Raw genomic sequence first — 21,317 nt, forward strand, 5'->3', positions numbered from 1 at the left:
TTTCTTCACTAAGAGTAAACCTAACACCTTTGCCACCATGGACTAAGGATGAGAAAAGGCAAAGTTGGGAGATAAAGAAATGTCAAGGAGGGAAGTAAAGGAAGAGGGGGTTAAAAGGAAGGGTGAGAGAAAGGAAGAGGGGGGAAGGGAAGGAAAGAAGGTAGAGATGACCGGGGGGGGGGGAGGACGTCAGTGCAGAAGAAAATGCAGAAAGGATAAGGAGGAGGACAAGGAGGGAGAAAAGTAAGGCAGATAGAGAGAAGGAGGAAGAGGAAAGGTAATCGGAGAACAGAAGGTGGGAAGAAAATATAAGAAGGAAAAGAAGGAATAGAAAAGCAGATAGAAAGAAGGAAAATATAAGAAGGAAGGAAAAGAATAGAAAAGCAGAAAGGAGGGAAGGAAAGAAGGAAGGAAGGAAAATATAAGAAGGAAGGAAAGGAATAGAAAAGCAGAAAAAAGAAAGGAAGGAAAATAAATATAAGAAGGAAAGAAAGGAATAGAAAAGCAGTAAGAGGGAAGGAAGGAAGGAAGGAAGGAAGGAAGGAAGGAAGGAAGGAAGGAAAATATAAGGAAGGAATAGAAAAGCAGTAAGAAGGAGGAAGAAAAGAAGGAAGGAAAATATAAGAAGGAAGGAAAGGAATAGAAAAGCAGAAAGAAGGAAAGAAAATAAATATAAGAAGGAAAGAAAGGAATAGAAAAGCAGAAAGAAAGAAGGAAGGAAATTATAAGAAGGAAGGAAAGAAAATATAAGGAAGGAATAGAAAAGCAGTAAGAAGGAAGGAAGAAAAGAAGGAAGGAAAATATAAGAAGGAAGGAAAGGAATAGAAAAGCAGTAAGAAGGAAGGAAGGAAAATATAAGAAGGATAGAAAATCAGATAGAAAGAAGGGAAGAAAAATTCAGAAGAAGAGAAAGGAAGGTGGAGAGAAAGAGTGAATGAAAGAAGGGTAAAAAGGGACGATGGTAGAAAGAATGGGTAAGAAGAAAGTAGGAAGAGAAAGAAAAAGGGTAGAAATGAAGTTTGAGTAAAAGAAGGTGATGGGAAAACAGGAGAAAAGGTTAGAAGAGAACAAAAAGTAGGCAGAAAGGACAAGAAAGAGAAGGAATAGAAAAGAAGACCGAGAGAAGGAAAGACAAACGGTTGGAAGAGGAGATAAAGAAGGATAAGGGTAGAAAAAAAGACAGAAGTGAAGAAAGGAAAGGGTACGAAGAGGAAGAAGGGAAGAAGGGAAGAAAGAATGGATAAAAACAAAGGTAGGAAGAGAGAGAAAAGAAAGGAAGGGCGAAAGAAGAAAAATAATTTAGAGGCAAAGAAAACCAAGAGCAGGAAGAGACGAAAGGAAGGTGGATAGAAAGGGTGACAAGAGAAGGAGGCAAAGAGAAAGAAAAACACACACAAGATGGTTTACAGTAGAAGCAAGAAAGGGAAAATGTGCGAAGGGCGGAATGGAAAAAGGCAAGAGAAAAAAGAGAGAAGAGATAGATCAGCTCCTGTAGATTCACACACTGACTCGAGTCGTAGCTGGAGAATTCAGAATATAACGTTATAGCAATCACCAAGTTCAATAACTCTAGGGGGGAGAGGGGAATGGTCAGGAGGGCTAGATAGCTGTATGAATATTTTGAACGTATTTTTCTGATGTATCCTGTTTTTATTTTAAAGAGCTCTGTCGGTAGAAACCTGAACAATACGCCCTTTGGGTGTCTTTTAGCCTGTTTGCACTCTTTGTCAAACCAGCTAGAAGATTCCATTGGCCTCTTTGAGCCACCGTTTTTAATCTCAATTCTTAAGCGGTCTTGCAGCCCATCAGTCTTAAATGATTTCATGGCCTCAGCAGCGGAAGTATCTGAAAAAATAGCCTAGTTTAAATCATCTGTACAAAGAAAGCGAGTTAATGCTAAATTAAGTAATGGGGTCCATTTAATTCTGTTGGCTGCGGTTATGCCTAAGTTTGGGACGTGGGTGGTGCTGTGGGTTAAACCACAGAGCCTAGGACTTGCTGATCAGAAGGTTGGTGGTTCGAATCCCCGCAATGACGGGGTGAGCTCCCGTTGCTCGGTCCCTGCTCCTGCCAACCTAGCAGTTTGAAAGCACGTCAAAGTGCAAGTAGATCAATAGGTACTGCTCTGGCGGGAAGGTGAACGGCGTTTCCGTGCACTGCTCTGGTTCGCCAGAAGCGGCTTAGTCCTGCTGGCCACATGACCCGGAAGCTGTACGCCGGCTCCCTCGGCCAATAAAGCGAGATGAGCGCCGCAACCCCAGAGTCGGCCACGACTGGACCTAACGGTCAGGGGTCCCTTTACCCTTTACCTTTAGGTCTAAACCACAGAGCCCAGGACTAAGCCGCTTCTGGCAAACCAGAGCAGCGCACAGAAACGCAGTTCACCTTCCCGCCAGAGTGGTACCTATTTATCTACTTGCACTTTGACGTGCTTTTGAACTACTAGGTTGGCAGGAGCAGGGACCGAACAACAGGAGCTCAGCCCGTTGTCGCGGGGATTCGAACTGCCGACCTTCCGATCGGCAAGTCCTAGGCTCTGTGGTTTAACCCACAGCGTTTACACCAAAGCAAAAACCCGGCGCCGTTTTTCTAAAAACGGTAGCTTGCCGGATACTTCCCTTCAAAGCAGTGCGTGATGGGAAACGGCACCCATAGCCTCTTCCTGGGCAAGGATGGTGCCATAAAGATAGACTGCACCTGGCTATGGAGGCTCTGCACAGCCTGCTAAACCAGAGAGCTCCACGAGAGCAGTCACAAACATTAACATTTTAAGTGCACTATACAAACGGGACACTAGGTGGCGGTGGCGAGCTGACGGCAAATTCAATATATTTTTCGAATATTGTTTTTTAAGCGTTTTTGCAGCTGGTTTTTTTTTTTTTTTTTTTATATGTCTAGATTCCAAATGGGTCTCCTTGGGGAAACCGGGATCCAAGGAACCGCAGAAGCTGCTGTGATAGGAATTTTATGGTCTTAAATATATGGCAATGTTCATAAGTATACCAACCAAGCACGTACATAGATCAGCACAGGAAGGCCAACCTGGAACCATTTTGATTCCTAAACTGAGCAAATGTTTTCTCTGCAAGGTCAAAGGAAAATGGAAAAGCCTCCCCATTGTCTTTTCCTTCACAAATCCTGTCTTAAGGGTATGTCTGTGTATGAATAGGGTGTGAGCCTGTGACCTGGCCCAGGAACTAAGTATTTATCATTACAAAAGACTGGCCAGGATCCCCAGGAAATCCAATCAAGTAACCTGCCAGACTGGAGATAAACAAGGACAGGAGAAAAACAACATTCAAAATTTCTGTTGTAGACCGCCTTTTCTGTGATGTAGGTGTGATGTATCTGAGGGGTGGTCTTAGGTTACACCCCTTCTGTGATGTATGTATGATGTTTCTGGGGGTGGTCTTGATCTACAGGGTGGCAATTTCAAAAGTCTTTATAAGACCTTGCACACCATTTTTCTGGGTCCCTCCTCTCTCCTGCGGGTCAGGGGAGCACCCTGTTGCAACAGATCCATAAAGGCCAAGCCTACAGGCTGCTGTTTTGCTCCAAGTAATCCTGGTTGGTGTCTTTGTTTTTTGTCCAAGGGAGCCCTCGGATTTTCCCGTTAACACTGCTTCGCCATCGGCGCTTACCTTGAGAGGATTGCGTCTGCACGAAGGTTTTGATGAGCAGGTCCGTGGCTTGCGTGTAAAGAGAGAGGGCGTAACGCAGAGACTGAAGGTCCGGGCTTTTCTCCAAGAAGGTTTTCTTCAGGCCGACGCCTCCTGCGTGGAAGTATTGCTAAATCGGGGCGGAGAGAGGGGAGAGGGTTGGGGTGGACATCAGCAGTGGTCCGGTCAATGCCGCAAACCCACAGAGCTGCGGACACACCCTCACATTTGCAACGTGCCGGCTGAGACGATAATAGCGGCAACGACGACCGCAAGCTGCCATGAGGACTAATCACATACCGTATTTTTTGCTCTATAAGACTCACTTTTCCCCTCCTAAAAAGTAAGGGGAAATGTGTGTGCGTCTTATGGAGCGAATGCAGGCTGCGCAGCTATCCCAGAAGCCAGAACAGCAAGAGGGATCGCTGCTTTCACTGCGCAGAGATCCCTCTTGCTGTTCTGGCTTCTGAGATTCAGAATATTTTTTTTCTTGTTTTCCTCCTCCAAAAACTAGGTGCGTCTTGTGGTCTGGTGCATCTTATAGAGCAAAAAATACAGTGGTCAGTTTTATTCCACATAGCCAAAGGCTGCCGCAATGTACACAGAATCATTCAACAAATAATAATAATAATAATAATAATAATAATAATAATAATAATAATAAAATTTATTTATACCCCACTCTCCCCAGCCAAGACCGGGCTCAGGGCGGCTAACACCAGATATAAAACAATTGATTGAAATACAACTTAAAAACCAAGATTAAAATACAACATTAAAATGCAGCCTCATTTCAGCCCAATTCAACTCAACGAGGCTTTCCCTGCAGGCAAGTGTGTCTAGCCTGGCGAACTAAGTTCCTAGTCCTCTTTAGCATATGCACAACATGGTTTTTTTCTTTTTAAACGATAGCACCCGTAAAGTTTAAAGCCATCGAAAATAAATAAAACGACGCAACCAAACCGGACCCCTCCCACATAAATCGCAATAGGATCTAAAAGTTAAAGATACAATTATCAAATCATCTGTTCTAGCATGCACAACAAAATAATATAATCTGAGCAATTAATTGTACTAAAATTTGGTATTGACAACGAGGCTTTTATTGGGCCACTGTAACTGAAAACTAATAATAATCATTATACAAAAATGAAATGAAATGAAATGAAATAAAATAAAGATACAAAACAAGAACAGCAAGCCAATAACAGCAGGATTTTGCCCATGCTGAACCGGACAACCTGCTCTCAAGACATAGCGGGGTGAGGCAGTCTGGAACACCCCCCGCTTTGCAGAGGGTTAGGCTAGATGACCGCTGGAGGCCCCCCATTCGACAATTCTAGGATTCAATGCTCTCACCTTGATAGTGTCCAGGGCCAGCTCCACCACGGCGCACTGCTTGGGCGTCAAACTCTTGGCTTCCTCACGCACCATGTGGTCCTGGATGGGACGAAGAACAAGTTATGTCTGCCCCCTTCCAACAATGAACAGGCTTCCTTTTTCAGGTGAGGACAACGTACCCTCCGGCAACCCCTGTTTTGAAGCCCTCTTTGCCATCTCTGGCAGCCCTGTTCAGGGAAGTTTTTAACGTGTGATATTTTACTATATTTTTGGTTTCTATGGAAGCCGCCCAGAGTGGCTGGGGAGGCCCAGCCAGATGGGCGGGGTATAAATAAGAATTTTTTTATTATTATATTATTATTATCTCATAACCCGTGTTACGTTTGCTCTCCCTGCCCGTGGACTGTCTTGCCAGAGTGGTGTGTGCTCTAGTTATCTCCCACTTAGACTACTGCAACGCACTCTACGTGGGGCTACCTTTGAAGGTGACCCGGAAACTGCAATTAATCCAGAATGTGGCAGCCAGACTGGGGACTGGGAGCGGCCGCCGGGACCACATAACACCGGTTCTGAGAGATATGCATTGGCTCCCAGGACGTTTCCAAGCACAATTCAAAGTGTTGGTGCTGACCTTAAACGGCCTGAGGTCCAGTATATGAAGGAGCGTCTCCACCCCCATCGTTCAGCCCGGACACTGAGGTCCAGCTCCCTGGGCCTTCTGGCGGTTCCCTCATTGCGAGAAGTGAGGCTACAGGGAACCAGGCAGAGGGCCTTCTCGGTGGTGGTGCCCGCCCTGTGGAACGCCCTCCCTTCAGATGTCAAAGAGATAAACAACTACCTGACATTCAGAAGACATCTTAAGGCAGCCCTGTTCAGGGAAGTTTTTAATATGTAAGGCTGTACTGTTTTTAACACTTGATTGGGAGCCGCCCAGAGTGGCTGGGGAAACTCAGCCAGATGGGCGGGGTATAAATAATAAATTATTATTATTGCTCTGGCGCCACCTAATGTCCAGCTCCCCGCTTTGCGCCCAACCAGGCCCAAGAAGCACAAACGACCGCCGTCCTCTGCAACACAGCTCCTTGAATTCTGCGGACCCCAAAATCCCGCGTTTCTCACCTTGAGTTTTGAAAGCTGCCCCAGTTCCTTGGCTGCGTTGAAGATCATCTGCGTGCCCTGGGAGCGGGGAGGGCAAAAGGAAGGATGGATAGAAGAAAGGGAAGGAAAAAATAACAGAAAGATAAAAGGTAGCTATGTTTCTGCTGAAACTTATCCCGAACCTTAGCTATCCTTTCCCATTCGATGCTAAGAAATTCAGGCGAGGTTTCACCCACGAAGCTTTGCTCCCCAAGAGTGTCGCACCCGAATTTTTTCCACCTACCCATCTCAAAGGGAAGGCGGAACAAAGCAATTCTGACCCTGCACACCTAAACAAGATCTGTCCTTTAATTTGCAAAGCCTTGGCCCTGGCGTTTGGGGCCGGTCACTCCCAAGTACCGGGAGGCAAAATACCAGGGTATCGAATGGCGTCCGATACCCCGAAAGAGGGTCAGAATCCAGACAGGTTTGTTTATAGATTGCATAAGCCAGAGGTTTTCAACCGTTTTGGGTTGTGATAGGAATTTTGAGGTCTTAGATATATGATAATGTTCATAAGTGTACACACCAAGCACATACATAGATGAGCACAGGAAGACCGACCTGAAACCATTTTTGATTCCCAAACTGAGCAAATGATTTCTCTGCAAGGTCAAAGGAAAATGGAAAAGCCTCCCCATTGTCTTTTCCTTCACAAATCCTGTCTTAAGGGTATGTCTGTGTTTGAATAGGGTGTGAGCCTGTGACCTGGCCCAGGAACTAAGTATTTATCACTACAAAAGACTGGCCAGGCTCCCCAGGCAATCCAATCAAGTAACCTGCCAGACAGGAGATAAACGACAGGAGAAAAACAACATTCAAATTTCTGTTTTAGACCGCCATTTTTGTGGTGTAGGTATGATGTATCTGGGGGGTGGTCTTAGGTTACACCCCTTCTGTGATGTATGTATGATGTTTCTGGGGGTGGTCTTGATCTAAAGGTAAAGGGACTCCTGACCAGTCGTGGCCGACTCTGGGGTTGCAGCGCTCATCTCGCTTTACTGGCCAAGGGAGCTGGCGTACAGCTTCCGGGTCATGTGGCCAGCATGACTAAGCCGCTTCTGGCGAACCAGAGCAGGGCACGGAAATGCTGTTTACCTTCCCGCCGGAGCGGTACCTATTTATCTACTTGCACTTTGACGTGCTTTCGAACTGCTAGGTGGGCAGGAGCAGGGACTGAGCAACGGGAGCTCACCCCATCATTGCGGGGAATTCGAACCACCGACCTTCTGATTGGCAAGTCCTAGGCTCTGTGGTTTAACCCACAGCGCCACCCGCGTCCCTGGTCTTGATCTAGAGGGTGGCAATTTCAAAAGTCCATTATAACGCCTTGCCCGTCATTTTTCTGGGTCCCTCCTCTCTCCTGCGGGCGAGGGGAGCACCCTGTTGCAACAGATCAATAAAGATTAGGCTTACTAGCTGCTTTGCTTCTCAATATTCTCTGCTTGGCCTCTGTTATTTTCTCCTACCAGTAGAGAACCTACATAAGGACTCTATATGGGCTCTTGGGTACCCCATAAGGGGAAAGGGCAATTTTCGTTTACAACAGAGTCCACAGCTCCCCTGAAATACATTTGTCTACCGCACCCCTGTGGGGCTCAGGAGCCCAGTTAGGTCCCCCCTTCCCTGCAGAGCTGGCAGCCCCTTGCCCTTTTTCAAACCCCCTCGTGGAGCATTCCCTCGGCCTCCTCTCCCCTCTCCTTGGGGGTCTTCCGGGCACCCGCTGGTCTCTGAGCTGCCCCAAAGAGAGTTGCCTCTTCACGCTGCCCCACAGGGGCCTGGGACTTGTCCGTCCGTTCCCAACGTCTACAATGTCTAGGCAACACGATGACCACGTACATACGCAACGGACCATCTTTTATAGAATTCCTTCAAACTGTAACAAGTCCAAAACGAACTCTTTCGTCTCAAAGCCTCTGAAAGCCTTTAAATGAAGCGAGGTACCAGACTTCGTACAGTGAAAGACAAGCTGTGAAGCTTTGTGTATTCAGCAAATATGATGTCCAACACTGAACAGCGATTCCAGATACTGACTACTGTTTCGTAGAATTCTTTGGGTGGATATAGAATTGCTTCATAAACCCATCTTATTTCGAATGAATGTATGTAAATGAAAATATCAACAGCTGTGGAACAGTGCTCATGTAATAATGTAGTCACCACCTCACTTCATTTAAGGTACCGGTAAATGACACCTCACCGCAGCCTCAAACTAAGGCCAGGACAACGACCATTGACATGGGCACCATATATACCCAACGGCAAAGAGGCTCAGAAAAGCAGCCTATAAAATTGCAGCGATAAGCAGATCCCATGCATCGTACTCTAGCCAATACACAATCAAATAATTGCCGAAATTCAACGGTTTGACGGATTTCCTTGGTTCCGACGGCTAACAGCTCCTCTGGAAAAGGGGGGGGGGTCCAGGTTTCCCCTGCCTCCATAATCCCTTAAGCATAAGGTCACATATTCCTTGCACCTCCAGAAGGTGTGTGATGGCCTGGGATTCAGACTCGGAGGCTGAACCTGAGGAATCCCAGCCTGCACAGGAGTCCCCGCCTCCAGAACCAGCTGAGCCGGGGCTGGGGCTTGAGCCTGAAGGGTCCTCACCTGTGCTGGATCCTCAGGTGAGTCTGCTCTGGCTCCTGAGGTGATGGAGGACCCATTGCCTGCAGGTGCTCCACTCTCAGCCCCGGCAGAGGAAGCTGAGGTTGCCTCTGGGTCCGGTAACCCTCCAGCCTCTCCTGAGCTGCAGAGGCTCAGGGCAGAGAGGCGGAGGGAACTAAGTTCCCGCAGGAGGAGGGCTCGCCTCCAGGCCAGGAGAGGCGAGTCACCTGTGGACTGGGGCCGCCCTATGCCTTGGGGCAGATAAAAGCCGGCCAGCCCCAGTCCCAGGAGCAACATTGTTGGTAGCCTGTTCCTGCCTGCACCCTGTCCTGCTCTTCTGCCTGAGTTCCTGACCTCACCCGACTCCCTGCCTTGGACCCAGCTTCAGCTTTGACGGACAGCCTCCATACCGCACCCTCGACCTCGGACTGGACTCGGACCTTGCCGCACGGTTAACCCTTGGGACCAGCACAAGGCGTGAATTTAGCCACACAATAGGAAGTAGGAGGCAATCAAGGGCAGCGTATAACCAGGGCCGTCTTAACCATAGGGGCATCCGGTCGCTGGGCTCTCAGGGATGCCAGGCCGAGAGTCCAGGGTGCAAGAGTTGGAGTGCGGGGAACAGCCCGCCCGTCGGAGCACTGCGGGTGGCTCTCTACCACGAGTTCGGGGGCAAGTGAGCCAGCGAAGCGCTGAGGCGGGCGGCTGGCTCTGTCCTCCTGCGTGTCTGGGATTGGCGCAGGGCCGTAGAGAAGCCCGCCCAGAGCACGCCGCCCCCCCAAAAAAGGTCGACAGCTCTGGGCAACCTGGGGGGGCAGCGGTGCAGGGGGGGCTTTTGCACCTCTCATCGATATTTCCATATCTCGATTTTTATCTGTCCAGGCTTCTTTGTCTCTGGCTCTGCGGTCCTCAATCATGTCAGAAAACAGATAACCTTTCGTTCGCCGAGTGCAGATTTGTTTGTATAATGTACCCTTTCAATTGTTTTTTTTTTTTTAAAGAAACTCGCTGTTTTGCTTCTTTAGCTTGGCCACAGAGACCCGAGGGGACTGGCACCCCAACTAGCTGGGCAGTGGAGTAAATCCGCACCCTGGGATTTTTCCTTATCAGGCAGAACACACCCCCTGAGTCTTAGGACTGTGTTGCAGGAATTTATGTATAGGTTGGGGGGGGGGTTGCCCCTCCAGCAGATGTCATGCACATGCAGCCCACTGCCAAAACCAGCACAATCGCCTTTGTGACTTTTGTGATTTGTCCCCACAAAACACTTCATCGCAGTTTCTTCCTATCTATTCAAAGGGCCTCTGCTGCACGATACCAAATGTAAGAATTCACTGATCAATGTATCTATATACTGGCTCACTGGAGAAACTTCAGAAATTCCTATAGACCTGTGAGCTCAGCTCCTCAGCAGCCCCTCTGCCTGAGTGATAATTCCTGGCCTCCTGATACCTGAGTGCCAGACAGGCAGCCATTCCAGGAATAACAAACCCAGATGAAGACAAAAGGGTGGGATGAACTTGGCTGGGAAACAGGGAAATGTAAATATCTCTTTTGTTTCACTTGATGGGTGTTTGGTGGAGGGCAAGGGGAACCATGGGGCAGGGTCCAGGATGCTCAGATTCCTGCCACCAGACCTCCCCTTTCATGATGTAACCGTGATGTATGAGTGATGTATTTTGGGGGCTGTGACATGGGGATTAAAGGTAAAGGTAAAGGTACCCCTGCCCGTACGGGCCAGTCGTGTCCGACTCTAGGGTTGTGCGCCCATCTCACTTAAGAGGCCGGGGGCCAGCGCTGTCCGGAGACACTTCCGGGTCACGTGGCCAGCGTGACGAAGCTGCTCCAGCGACCGGCACCAGCGCAGCACACGGAAATGCCGTTTACCTTCCCGCTATAAAGCGGTACCTATTTATCTACTTGCACTTCATCTTGTTTTTATTATTGCTTGTAAGCCGCTCTGAGCCCGGCCTTGGCTGGGGAGGGCGGGGTATAAATAAAAAATTATTATTATTATTATTATTAGGTGGGCAGGAGCTGGGACCGAAAGACGGGAGCTCACCTGCCGCGGGGATTCGAACCGCCGACCATGCGATCGGCAAGCCCTAGGCGCTGAAGTTTTACCCACAGCGCCACCCGCGTCCTTAACATGGGGATTAGCAGCTAATAAAAGTTTGGGGGCTCTTTTGTTCGGGGCTTCCATCCTGTTCCACCTGGTGGCAGGTGGGAGTCCTGTCGCGACCGTCTTCAATAAAGACCAAGCCGACTGGCTGCTGTTTTGCTCTGGTATTCCTGGCTGGTGTCCTTGGTTTTTTGCCCAAGGGAGCCCTCAGATTTCTCCGTTAACAACTGCCAACCTTGATTTCCCACAACACTCTGCCCATACATACATGCAGGCAGGCAAAGCAAGCTGAGAAACAGACCGAGAAGGAAAATAAGGGGTTATTTTCCCCTAACCCCCACCCCATCACCACCAGGGAGGGTCACTTAAAAAACAGAGATCAGCAGACACAACTTTAGCACAGGATATATTTTTCAAAAAAACACAGCAGCCAGGTAAATCCAGTTAGCGACACCCGGGAAAAGAGAGGAGGACAGGTGGAGACGACAACCACGGAGTGAAAAGACCACAGGCGGGGGGCAGGGGGGCAGACATGGGGCTCTGCAGACAGAGGGCAGGAGGAAGACGGAAGCAGGGTTAAGAATTAAACGGAGTATCCTTACTTCGGTGTGACTGGGGGCCTTCGCCCTGCTCTGCAGAAAAGAACAGCAGGGTTTTTATATACTTTCAGCAAACACATTTCCATAACATTTATATGCTTTCAGCAAAGTGGAACGCGACCCCACACAGACGTTGCCTTCCCTCCCTCCCGGCCATGACTCAGATTCCATTTCGACAGGCCTTCAATTGTGTTGATTGATCGGTGATTGATTGATTGATCGGCCAGGTTCTGTCCCCGGCACAAGGCGAGTTTTGCGGGGCAAGGACACAAACGCACAGACTCCCTTCACTACCCCAGAAGTCTGTTTTCGGACCCCAGGCTGGCCACCCCTTGCTAGTGTTAGGAAAATTATAAGGTCTAAGGTGTGAAATAAATGTACCAGGCAAACGCATACATAAATAGATAAACCTGTTGAATGGTTTCTTCAAATTTTAGGTTCATTATTGTTTCACAAGATGTGTATGTCTCTAAGGGCCAGAGCAAATAACATGATCTAGTTTTACAGCTGTGAAGCCATATAGCAGGTGCTGTTAGTAAAGGTAAAGGCACCCCTGACCATTAGGTCCAGTCGTGGACGACTCTGGGGTTGTGGCGTTCATCTCGCTTTATTGGCTGAGGGAGCGGGCGTACAGCTTCCGGGTCATGTGGCCAGCAGGACTAAGCCGCTTCTGGCGAACCAGAGCAGCGCATGGAAGCACCGTTTACCTTCCCGCCGGAGTGGTACCTATTTATCTACTTGCACTTTGACGTGCTTTCGAATGGCTAGGTTGGCAGGAGCAGGGACCGAGCAACGGGAGCTCACCCCGTCATTGCGGGGATTCGAACCGCCGACCTTCTGATTGGCAAGCCCAAGGCTCTGTGGTTTAACCCACAGCGCCACCCGCGTCTCTGCAGGTGCTTTTAAGTTGTGGTAATTAAGCTGTTGGGTATGGTATATAAAGAGCAGCATGTATCTCTCTCAGTACCCTGGTCATGCTCATTGATATATTGTAATTTAATTTAATGTCTAGATGGGGCCTAAGCAACTGCTGTTAATTCTTTCAGAGCATGTTGCTTCATTTATGCCCTGTGGACCGTTGGAATAAGGCCCCTGGAAGGCTTGAATCTGGCCCCCGGTTCATGGTTCAACCATATCAACTCCTTGGAAATAGCAGCGCCCTCAGTCTCTGCCCTCTCTCCTCTGTCAAAAGTAGAGATTGTAGATGTCTTGGGGCAGGGGTCTAGCTGTAATGGTGGGCCCTGCAAGTCAACACTGGTCTTGGGCAGCCCTGTCATGGAGCGGGGAGCTACCTGCGCCGAGAGACGCACCTCTCGCTCGCCGGACCTGCATGCCACGCACACACAACCAAAATCCATGCCACACAAATCTTTGGACACCTCCGGCCACCAGACGGGGATGACACACGACGACACACACACACCTCCACGACACAAGCACCACAACCCAGCCTCTCCCGATCTTCTGCCATTTCCTCTGTCCCTCTCGGACCGGGATGGGGAAATATGTGGTGCTGAATGCCCACCAATCCTGGTAAAGGTAAAGGTATCCCTGACCATTAGGTCCAGTCGTGGCCGACTCTGGGGTTGCGGCGCTCATCTCGCTTTACTGGCTTAGGGAGCTGGTGTACAGCTTCCGGGTCATGTGGCCAGCAGGACTAAGCCGCTTCTGGCGAACCAGAGCAGCGCACGGAAACGCCGTTTACCTTCCCGCCGGAGCGGTACCTATTTATCTACTTGCACTTTGAGGTGCTTTCGAACTGCTAGGTTGGCAGGAGCAGGGACCGAGCAACGGGAGCTCACCCCATCATTGCGGGGATTCGAACCGCCGACCTTCTGATCGGCAAGTCCTAGGCTCTGTGGTTTAACCCACAGCGCCACCCACGTCCCTTGTACCAACCCTGGTAGCCTGGGTTTAATGCTGGCGAGAGCTGGAATCTGGCAACCCAATTCGAACAATTCCACCCCTTGACCCGAAGGAAGAGGACCCCTTTCCAAAAAGAGGCATCGTCTCCATCTCTCCAGGAGAGCAGGGATGCCTCTTCTTAAGAGCAGGGATAGGGGAACGTGCTTAGATGTTGCTGGACTCCATCTCCAAAGGTCAAGCAGTCCGGCAAGATCTGGAGGGACGCAGTGCGTTGCGCACCCCAGCTCTTTGGCCAGGGAAAGGATTTCTCGCTTGGACCTCCTGCCACGGACAAGACACTCAAGGAGCGGGAAAGGTCGATAATTACCTTCTCGGTCCCTTTGCCATGCTTTCTCAAGAGAGTACCCTGCAGAGACAATCAATATCACAAATCGATCAATGCGGAAGGGGAAAGGGCGAGCGAGGAAGTCTAGCGAAGAGAGGGCAGGAGGGTGGAAGGAAGGACAGACGGACGGACGGATGGACAGACAAACTGTCATCTCAAGGCTCTCTCCAGGGAGCAGCAAGGCCAGACATGACATTGTTCTCCCTCCCCAAAGACTCCCAGTACCTTTCTGAGCACAATTCAAAGGGTTGGGGCTGACCTTGGAAGCCCTAAACGGCCCAGTAGACCTGAAGGAGCGTCTCCACCCCCATCGTCTATCCCTGGACACTGAGGTCCAGCTCCAAGGGCCTTCTGCCGGTTCCCTCCTTGTGAGAAGTGAGGTTACAGGGAACCAGGCGGAGGGCCTTCTCGGTGGTGGCGCCCGCCCTGTGGAACGCCCTCCCATCAGATGTCAAAGAGAAAAATAACTACCAAACATTTAGAAGACATCTGAAGGCAGCCCTGTTTAGGGAAGCTTTTAATGTTTAATAGGTTATTGTATTTTAGTGTTTTGTTGGAAGCCGCCCAGAGTGGCTGGGGAAACCCAGCCAGATGGGTGGGGTATAAATTATTATTATTATTATTATTATTATTATTATTATTATTATTAATTTCCTCTTTCTCAGGAGGAAAACCAGGTACAGTGGTACCTCTGGTTAAGAACTTTATTCGTTCTGGAGGTCCGTTCTTAACCTGAAACTGTTCTTAACCTGAAGCACCACTTTGGCTAATGGGGCCTCCGGCTGCCGCCGCGCGATTTCTGTTCTCATCCTGAAGCAAAGTTCTTAACCCGAGGTACTATTTCTGGGTTAGCGGAGTCTGTAACCTGAAGCGTACGTAACCTGAGGTCTCACTGTAGAGGGTTGGACTAGAGGACTTTGGCGGTCCCTTTCAACTCTATGATGCTAAGCGGACTGTCTGGCCAGAGTGGTGCATGCTCTGGTTATCTCCCGCTTGGACTACTGCCATGCACTCTACGTGGGGCTACCTTTGAAGGTGACCTGGAAACTGCAACTAATCCCGAGGTACTATTTCTGTATTAGCGGAGTCTGTAACCTGAAGCGTCTGTAACCTGAAGCGTCTGTAACCCGAGGTACCACTGTATCTGGTGGGACAGGGAGAAAGTTTCCACCGAGACGCGACAGCTGGCGCAAAGCAGCTCAGCGACAAGAGGGAAGGGTTTTGGGGGTTCACAGAACAAAGGCGTTTTGGGGAAGGGTGGGGAGCAGGGAGAAGATAGAGGCACATTGGAGAAAGTAGCCAGCCACCACAGAACGACAGAAAAACCAGCTCAAATTACTCGGGAGGGGTTGGGGTTTGGGGTTGGGGAACTAGACGCAAGGCACAAGGACAGATAGAGACAAACGAAAGACAGACAGGGCTTTCACCTGCCGTACTTACAATCATCTGCCCAGGTGAGGGGAGCAATCAGAAAGAACAGCCGTCACGTGAGAATGAGCCTCAGGTCCGCCGCAAACCCAACCCGCAACCCCAAACCAACACACAACGCCGCGGCAACCCCACACAAAAGAGAAAGCGCAGCGCAACGTCTCCAGGACGCATGGCCACGGGGCGCCCTCGGGACGCGGGGTTCGTGTGGGCGCAGAATTGAGCCTGCGCCCCTAATATTTTTAGGCGTACCCCCAAGCCCTGAATCCCTGCCCCTTTGAGAAACACCCCACCCCCAGACCGTGAAGGCTGCAGTTTTTCCACCCGCAATTCAGTGTTAGACAAAAGGCGAATCAGTTTGAACAAAACCACACACCCCAAAATCATTGCAGGTTTTATTTCCAAATGCATCATAACTTAAAAAGAAGAGAAAAGAAAGTCAAACGCCATCAGAACTGTCAGCTATGCCCGTCTCACTCTGCCTTTTTAATTAATTTATTTCCTTGCTGTTGTGAAAATGAAGAGATCTGGTGGATCCTATTGAAGGGGTTTTTTTTGGGGGGGGGAATCAGTCTGATTCTGTACCCCAATAAGGGTGAGACTCTTTTTTTAAATTTTATTTTTTTACCAACAACCAAAATATAAATGGTGAACCCCCCCCCCCAGGCGGCTGATACGTTGGGTATACATATTCAAGACTATACTTATTCAATAATATACATATTCAATAATATCATGTTCAAATCAACCCTATGTACACCTTAACACTCCTCCACAAAGTTTATTTAACTTTTAACACTTTAATTGCCCCAAATTGTTCAAACCTGCCCAAATAATTCAATATCTTCTCAAACCAACCCTCCTCCTTCTCACTGACCTTAAACCCCTTCATTCTATGTCTCATCGCAGTTAAAGGTAAAGGTAAAGGGACCCCTGACCATTAGGTCCAGTCGTGGCCGACTCTGGGGTTGCGGCGCTCATCTCGCTTTACTGGCCGAGGGAGCCGGCGTACAGCTTCCGGGTCATGTGGCCAGCAGGACTAAGCCGCTTCTGGCAAACCAGAGCAGCGCACGGAAATGCCGTTTACCTTCCCGCCAGAGTGGTACCTATTTATCTACTTGCACTTTGACGTGCTTTCAAACTGCTAGGTTGGCAGGAGCTGGGACCGAGCAACGGGAACTCACCCCATTGCGGGGATTCGAACCGCTGACCTTCTGATCGGCAAGTCCTAGGCTCTGTGCTTTAACCCACAGCGCCCCCTGCATCCCTCCTTCATGGTTAGGTAGCCATTAATAGCTCTTTCCTCGATTATTTTCCCCACCCCATATCCTCTTTTAAAGCCATCTGGGTTGGTGGCTGTCACTGCTTCCTGTGGCAGAGTGTTCCGCAGGCTTTCTTTATCTGTCCTGAATCTCCCAGTGTCCAGCCTTGTTGGATTCATGGCTTCCAGCGCTCGCAGAAACTCAGAATGGCAGAGCTGGAAGAGACCCCGAGGGTCATCTAGTCCAACCCTCTGCAATGCAGGAATCTTTTGCCCGACGTGGAACTCAAACCCACAATCCTGAAATCAGGAGCCTCATTCACTATTGACTGAGCTACCTCCCATTTCTGCACCGGTTTGCGACTTAAAAACAACAACACATGAATGTCCATGCTGTAAATTTATCCTAGCATACATTTCTGTATGCAATTCCCTGCCCCCAATTAAAAAGCACTTTTTGTTTTTGCAAACCAGTTTCCCCTAATACAGTACTCCGTCCCACTAATATATGCATTTTCACACACACACTTCTCCCCACAATTTGCATTCCTGTCCAGATTTCCTGACTGGGGAACAGCCTTGCAAAATTAATGTATGTACGGATTTTGAGTTGCAGTTCCGTTTCTGCCAGAGTACCATTTTGGAAAATTGCAGAAGCGGTCAGTTTGCATTTAAAACGTGAACTGAACCAAATTTCTCCTTCCCCTCTGCTCCTCGAGAGATGGCCACCCTCCTTATAAAAGCGTCGGCTAAACAAAAAGTTGCATGATGTTAACTAACCCATGTTTCTTGTACCACGAAACTCAAGGCGGTCTTAGGTCTGCCTCTCAGTTCCTGATATCCCCAAGCATAAATACTATCCCTGCACCAACTTGCAATTTAAATTTTTTTTTAAATCCAGAGCAAAATCTCATATTGTGCACATCCTGTCTCGTGTATGCATTTTTTTCTGCAAGCGATTTCCCCTAATATAGCCCCCCCCCAAAAATTGTTAGGTGACTTCCCCAAATATGTATATTTCCCCTTTAAAGGGTAAAGGCAACCCTGACCATTAGGTCCAGTCGTGGCCGACTCTGGGGTTGCGGCACTCATCTCGCTTTATTGGCCGAAGGAGCCGGCGTACAGCTTCCGGGTCGTGTGGCCAGCAGGACTAAGCCACTTCTGGCGAACCAGAGCAGCGCACGGAAATGCCGTTTCCCTTCCCGCCGGAGCGGTACCTATTTATCTACTTGCACTTTGACGTGCTTTCGAACTGCTAGGTTGGCAGGAGCAGGGACCGAGCAATGGGAGCTCACCCCGTCGTGGGGATTCGAACCGCTGATCTTCTGATCGGCAAGTTCTAGGCTCTGTGGTTTAACCCACAGCGCCACCCCTTTACATAAAGCTTTTTTGTTTTGTTTTACTGCATCACAACATCTGGGTAAGAGTGAGTTTCGTAGGAGCTCACGAATCCACCCCCCAAATAACACTCCCCAGCCAGCAAATTATTGGGGAGTCGGACAGGCAAAACTCCTCATTTGAACACCTTCACTTATAATCGAAGCGTACCCTACAAATATGGGGGCTAAAGAGACTGTCCCCAAAGATACGGGGGTTAGTCCACATCCCACCTGCAATTTACCGTATTTTTTGCTCTATAAGACTCACTTTTTCCCTCCTAAAAAGTAAGGGGAAATGTGTGTGCGTCTTATGGAGCGAATGCAGGCTGCGCAGCTATCCCAGAAGCCAGAACAGCAAGAGGGATTGCTGCTTTCACTGCGCAGCGATCCCTCTTGCTGTTCTGGCTTCTGAGATTCAGAATATTTTTTTTCTTGTTTTCCTCCTCCAAAAACTAGGTGCATCTTATAGAGGGAAAAATACGGTGATTGTGGGATCTGATGGGAAAGTTCTCTGACCAATGGGAAAATGGAGTTTCGTTCACCCATTCCTGGTCGATCCACAGAGCTGGTGGGTTTCTGGAGAGCTTGCAAGCTACCCCCCTGACGTCTAATCAACACCCAGGGCAGTTCTCCTAAATTGTTGAACTTCAGCTCCTGGCAACCCCCCAGGAAGGATGATGGGAGTTGGAGTCTTTCCAGAGGACTGCAGTTCCCCCAACTACCGTATTTTTCGCTCTATAGGATGCACCAGATGATAGTTTGGGGGGAGGAAAAAAGTGCGTCCTATGGAGCAGAAAATACGGTAGGTTCTAAGGAGGTAGAGTTCCATACTGCATGGGAGACGGGGAAGACTGAGACGTGAACACCTCTCCTTAGATGGAGAAAGGACTGCCTCTCCCAGGACGTATACTGCCACAGGGGCCAGATTACCGTATTTTTCGCACCATAGGACACACCGGACAATAGGACGCACCTTGTTTTAGAGGGGGGAGAACAAGGGGAAAAAAATATTCCGCTCTCTGCCCAGCGCCCCTTCAGCGAAGCGGCAGGAGGCGCTGCACAGAGAGTGGGAGAATTTCCCCCCTCTTGTTTTCCCGCTCTAAAACAAGGTGCCGTTTAAGGTGCGTTCAGGTGGCTACCTTGGAAGCCTGGAGAGCGAGAGGGGTCAGTGCGCAACGACCCCTCTCGCTCTCCAGGCTTCAGGTTCCCTTCGACCTGCGCTTTGGGGCTGGCGGGGGGAAGCCCACCACCAGCCCCAAAGAGCAGGTCAGGGAGCAGCGGAAAGGCGCAGCGGAGAGGCTGCTGCCATAGTCACGTGTCACTTCTCCAGCTGGGAGAGGGTCGCGGGGCTATGGCTTCTTTAGCCCCGCACGCGCTCTCCTGGCTGGAGAGGTGACGCAAGGCTATAGAGGCTCCTTCCATAGCTGCGCGTCACCTCTCCAGCCGGGAGAGAGTAAGACGGACTTCTTTAGCCCCACGCATGCTCTCCCGGCTGGAGAGGTGGCGCGCGGCTATGGAGGCTCCTGCCATAGGCGCGCGTCACCTCTCCATCTGGGAGAGGGACGCGGGGGGCTGCTTTAGCCCCGCGCGCGCTCTCCCAGGTGGAGAGGTGACGCGCGGCTATGGAGGCTCCTGCCATAGCCACGCGTCACCTCTCCAGCCGGGAGAGGGTCGCAGGGCTACGGCGTCTTCGCTCCATAGGACGCACACACATTTCCCCTTCATTTTTGAAGGGGAAAAAGTGCGTCCTATAGAGCGAAAAATACGGTAGATGGACCAGGGGGCCGGATTAGGCCCCCGAAATGGACTTTGGACATGCCCACCTTAGACTGAGAGAGGAATGTCTCTCCTTAGCCCAGCGGTTCTCAACCTGTGGGTCCCCAGATGTTGCTGGACTACAACTCCCATCATCCCCGAGCTCTGGCCTTGCTGGCCACGCACGTGGTCTGGCCCTCACCGTCTGGTCCGTAAGGGGCGGAAGCACGATGGTCTTCTCCATGGTGTTCATGACGAGTTTCCACAGCTCCTTCAACACTCGCTTGAGGACAGTCTTCTCACAGATCTTCGCAAAGAGGGTCAGGCTGCGAGAGAAGAAGACCGCCAGGGGGAAGCAGGTGAGCATCACTCAGGGCCAGAGCGGGGAAGGAGGGGGGGAATCTGAGGGAGCCAGCGTGCATTTGTATTTGTTTCTTTGTGTGTGTGTGTTTGTGTTTGTGTTTGAGTGTGGTGGTTGAGTGTGTGTTGTGTGTGTGTGTGTGTGTGTGTGTGTGTATGTGTGTGTATTTGAGTGTGTGTGTTTGAGTGTGTGTGTATTTGAGTGTGTGTGTTTGAGTGTGTGTTGTGTGTGTGTGTGTGTGTGTGTGTGTATTTGAGTGTCTGTGTTTGAGTGTGTGTTGTGTGTGTGTTTGAGTGTGTGTGTGTTTGAGTGTGTGTGTATTTGAGTGTGTGTTGTGTGTGTGTGTGTATTTGAGTGTGTGTTTGTGTGTGTGTGTGTGTTTGTGCATGTGTTTGAGTGTGTGTGCTTTGTGTGTATGTGTATTTGAGTGTGTGTGTGTGTGTGAAAGAGAGAGAGAGAGAGAGAGAGAGAGAGAACCAGCAGGACCAGGCATTCCAGAAAGACTGGAAGAAATTCATGTTCCATTCGGAAGACAACTGTAAACAGTTAACATCCCTAGTCGGGTTGTGAGAAGTTTAGAAAGGATGAAATCATCATTTATTACTAAACACAGTTAATCAAGTAATTTTATAAGGATATAATTTAACAGGGATAAGTATAGGAAAATGCAGTATATCGAGATTAAATTTGAAAACCATTTGTCGGGGAGGAGGGGAGTCACAGCCTTATTTAAGCCAAATGTTTTATCTGTGCAAAGTACCGTATTTTTTGCTCTATAAGACTCACCTTTTCCCTCCCAAAAAGTAAGGGGAAATGTGTGTGCGTCTTATGGGGCGAATGCAGGCTGCGCAGCTATCCCAGAAGCCAGAACAGCAAGAGGGATTGCTGCTTTCACTGCGCCGCGATCCCTCTTGCTGTTCTGGCTTCTGGGATTCAGAATATTTTTTTTCTTGTTTTCCTCCTCCAAAAACTAGGTGCGTCTTGTGGTCTGGTGCGTCTTATAGAGCAAAAAATACGGTATGTTGTCGTGCAAGAAAACATTTGTAAAAACCAATAAAAATTATTATTATTAAAAAACAAAAGCCACACGCATGCCTCCATAGTCTGAACCTGTGGTCCTAGACCTCAGCATCTATGGCATTGCCACTCACTTGCTATCAAGAAGGTCCATGATGGGCTGCAAGACGTTGTCGGCGTCTTGGGCGACGCTGCTGCAAGCGCTCGCCGGCACGTTGCCTGTGCCCTTCACCTGACTCAGAATGTCCCCCATCTGCTTCACGCAGTCCTCGATGTGCGGCTGGAAACTTGGGGGTGAGGAGATAATAATAATAAGAATTTAGAGAAGCGAGGTTGCAGGGAACCAGGCACAGGGCCTTCTCGGTGGTGGCGCCCTCCCGCCGGATGTCAAGGAAATAAC

The 21,317-nt window shown here is 49.4% G+C and overlaps 2 protein-coding genes across 3 annotated transcripts in view; one reads left to right on the forward strand and one right to left on the reverse strand.

Moving 5' to 3' along the window:
* The window catches only part of RNF126 (ring finger protein 126), a 767,042-nt gene that overhangs the window by 464,749 nt on the left and 280,976 nt on the right, over positions 1 to 21,317 (forward strand). The gene's annotated exons all lie outside the window — the stretch shown is intronic.
* Positions 1 to 21,317, reverse strand: part of LOC310753278 (protein unc-13 homolog A) — a 115,328-nt gene that overhangs the window by 7,943 nt on the left and 86,068 nt on the right. For both annotated transcript variants that reach the window (XM_083594389.1, XM_083594388.1), the window contains 5 exons: positions 21,052 to 21,204; positions 19,742 to 19,865; positions 6,120 to 6,176; positions 5,019 to 5,099; positions 3,642 to 3,789 (listed from right to left, as the gene is read on the reverse strand). In XM_083594389.1, the coding sequence (XP_083450515.1) occupies positions 3,642 to 3,789; positions 5,019 to 5,099; positions 6,120 to 6,176; positions 19,742 to 19,865; positions 21,052 to 21,204 (563 nt within the window). The remainder of the gene's footprint in view (positions 1 to 3,641; positions 3,790 to 5,018; positions 5,100 to 6,119; positions 6,177 to 19,741; positions 19,866 to 21,051; positions 21,205 to 21,317) is intronic.

This window comes from Podarcis filfolensis, assembly GCF_964270895.1.
Source record: "Podarcis filfolensis genome assembly, chromosome: 18".
Lineage (NCBI taxonomy): Eukaryota > Metazoa > Chordata > Lepidosauria > Squamata > Lacertidae > Podarcis > Podarcis filfolensis.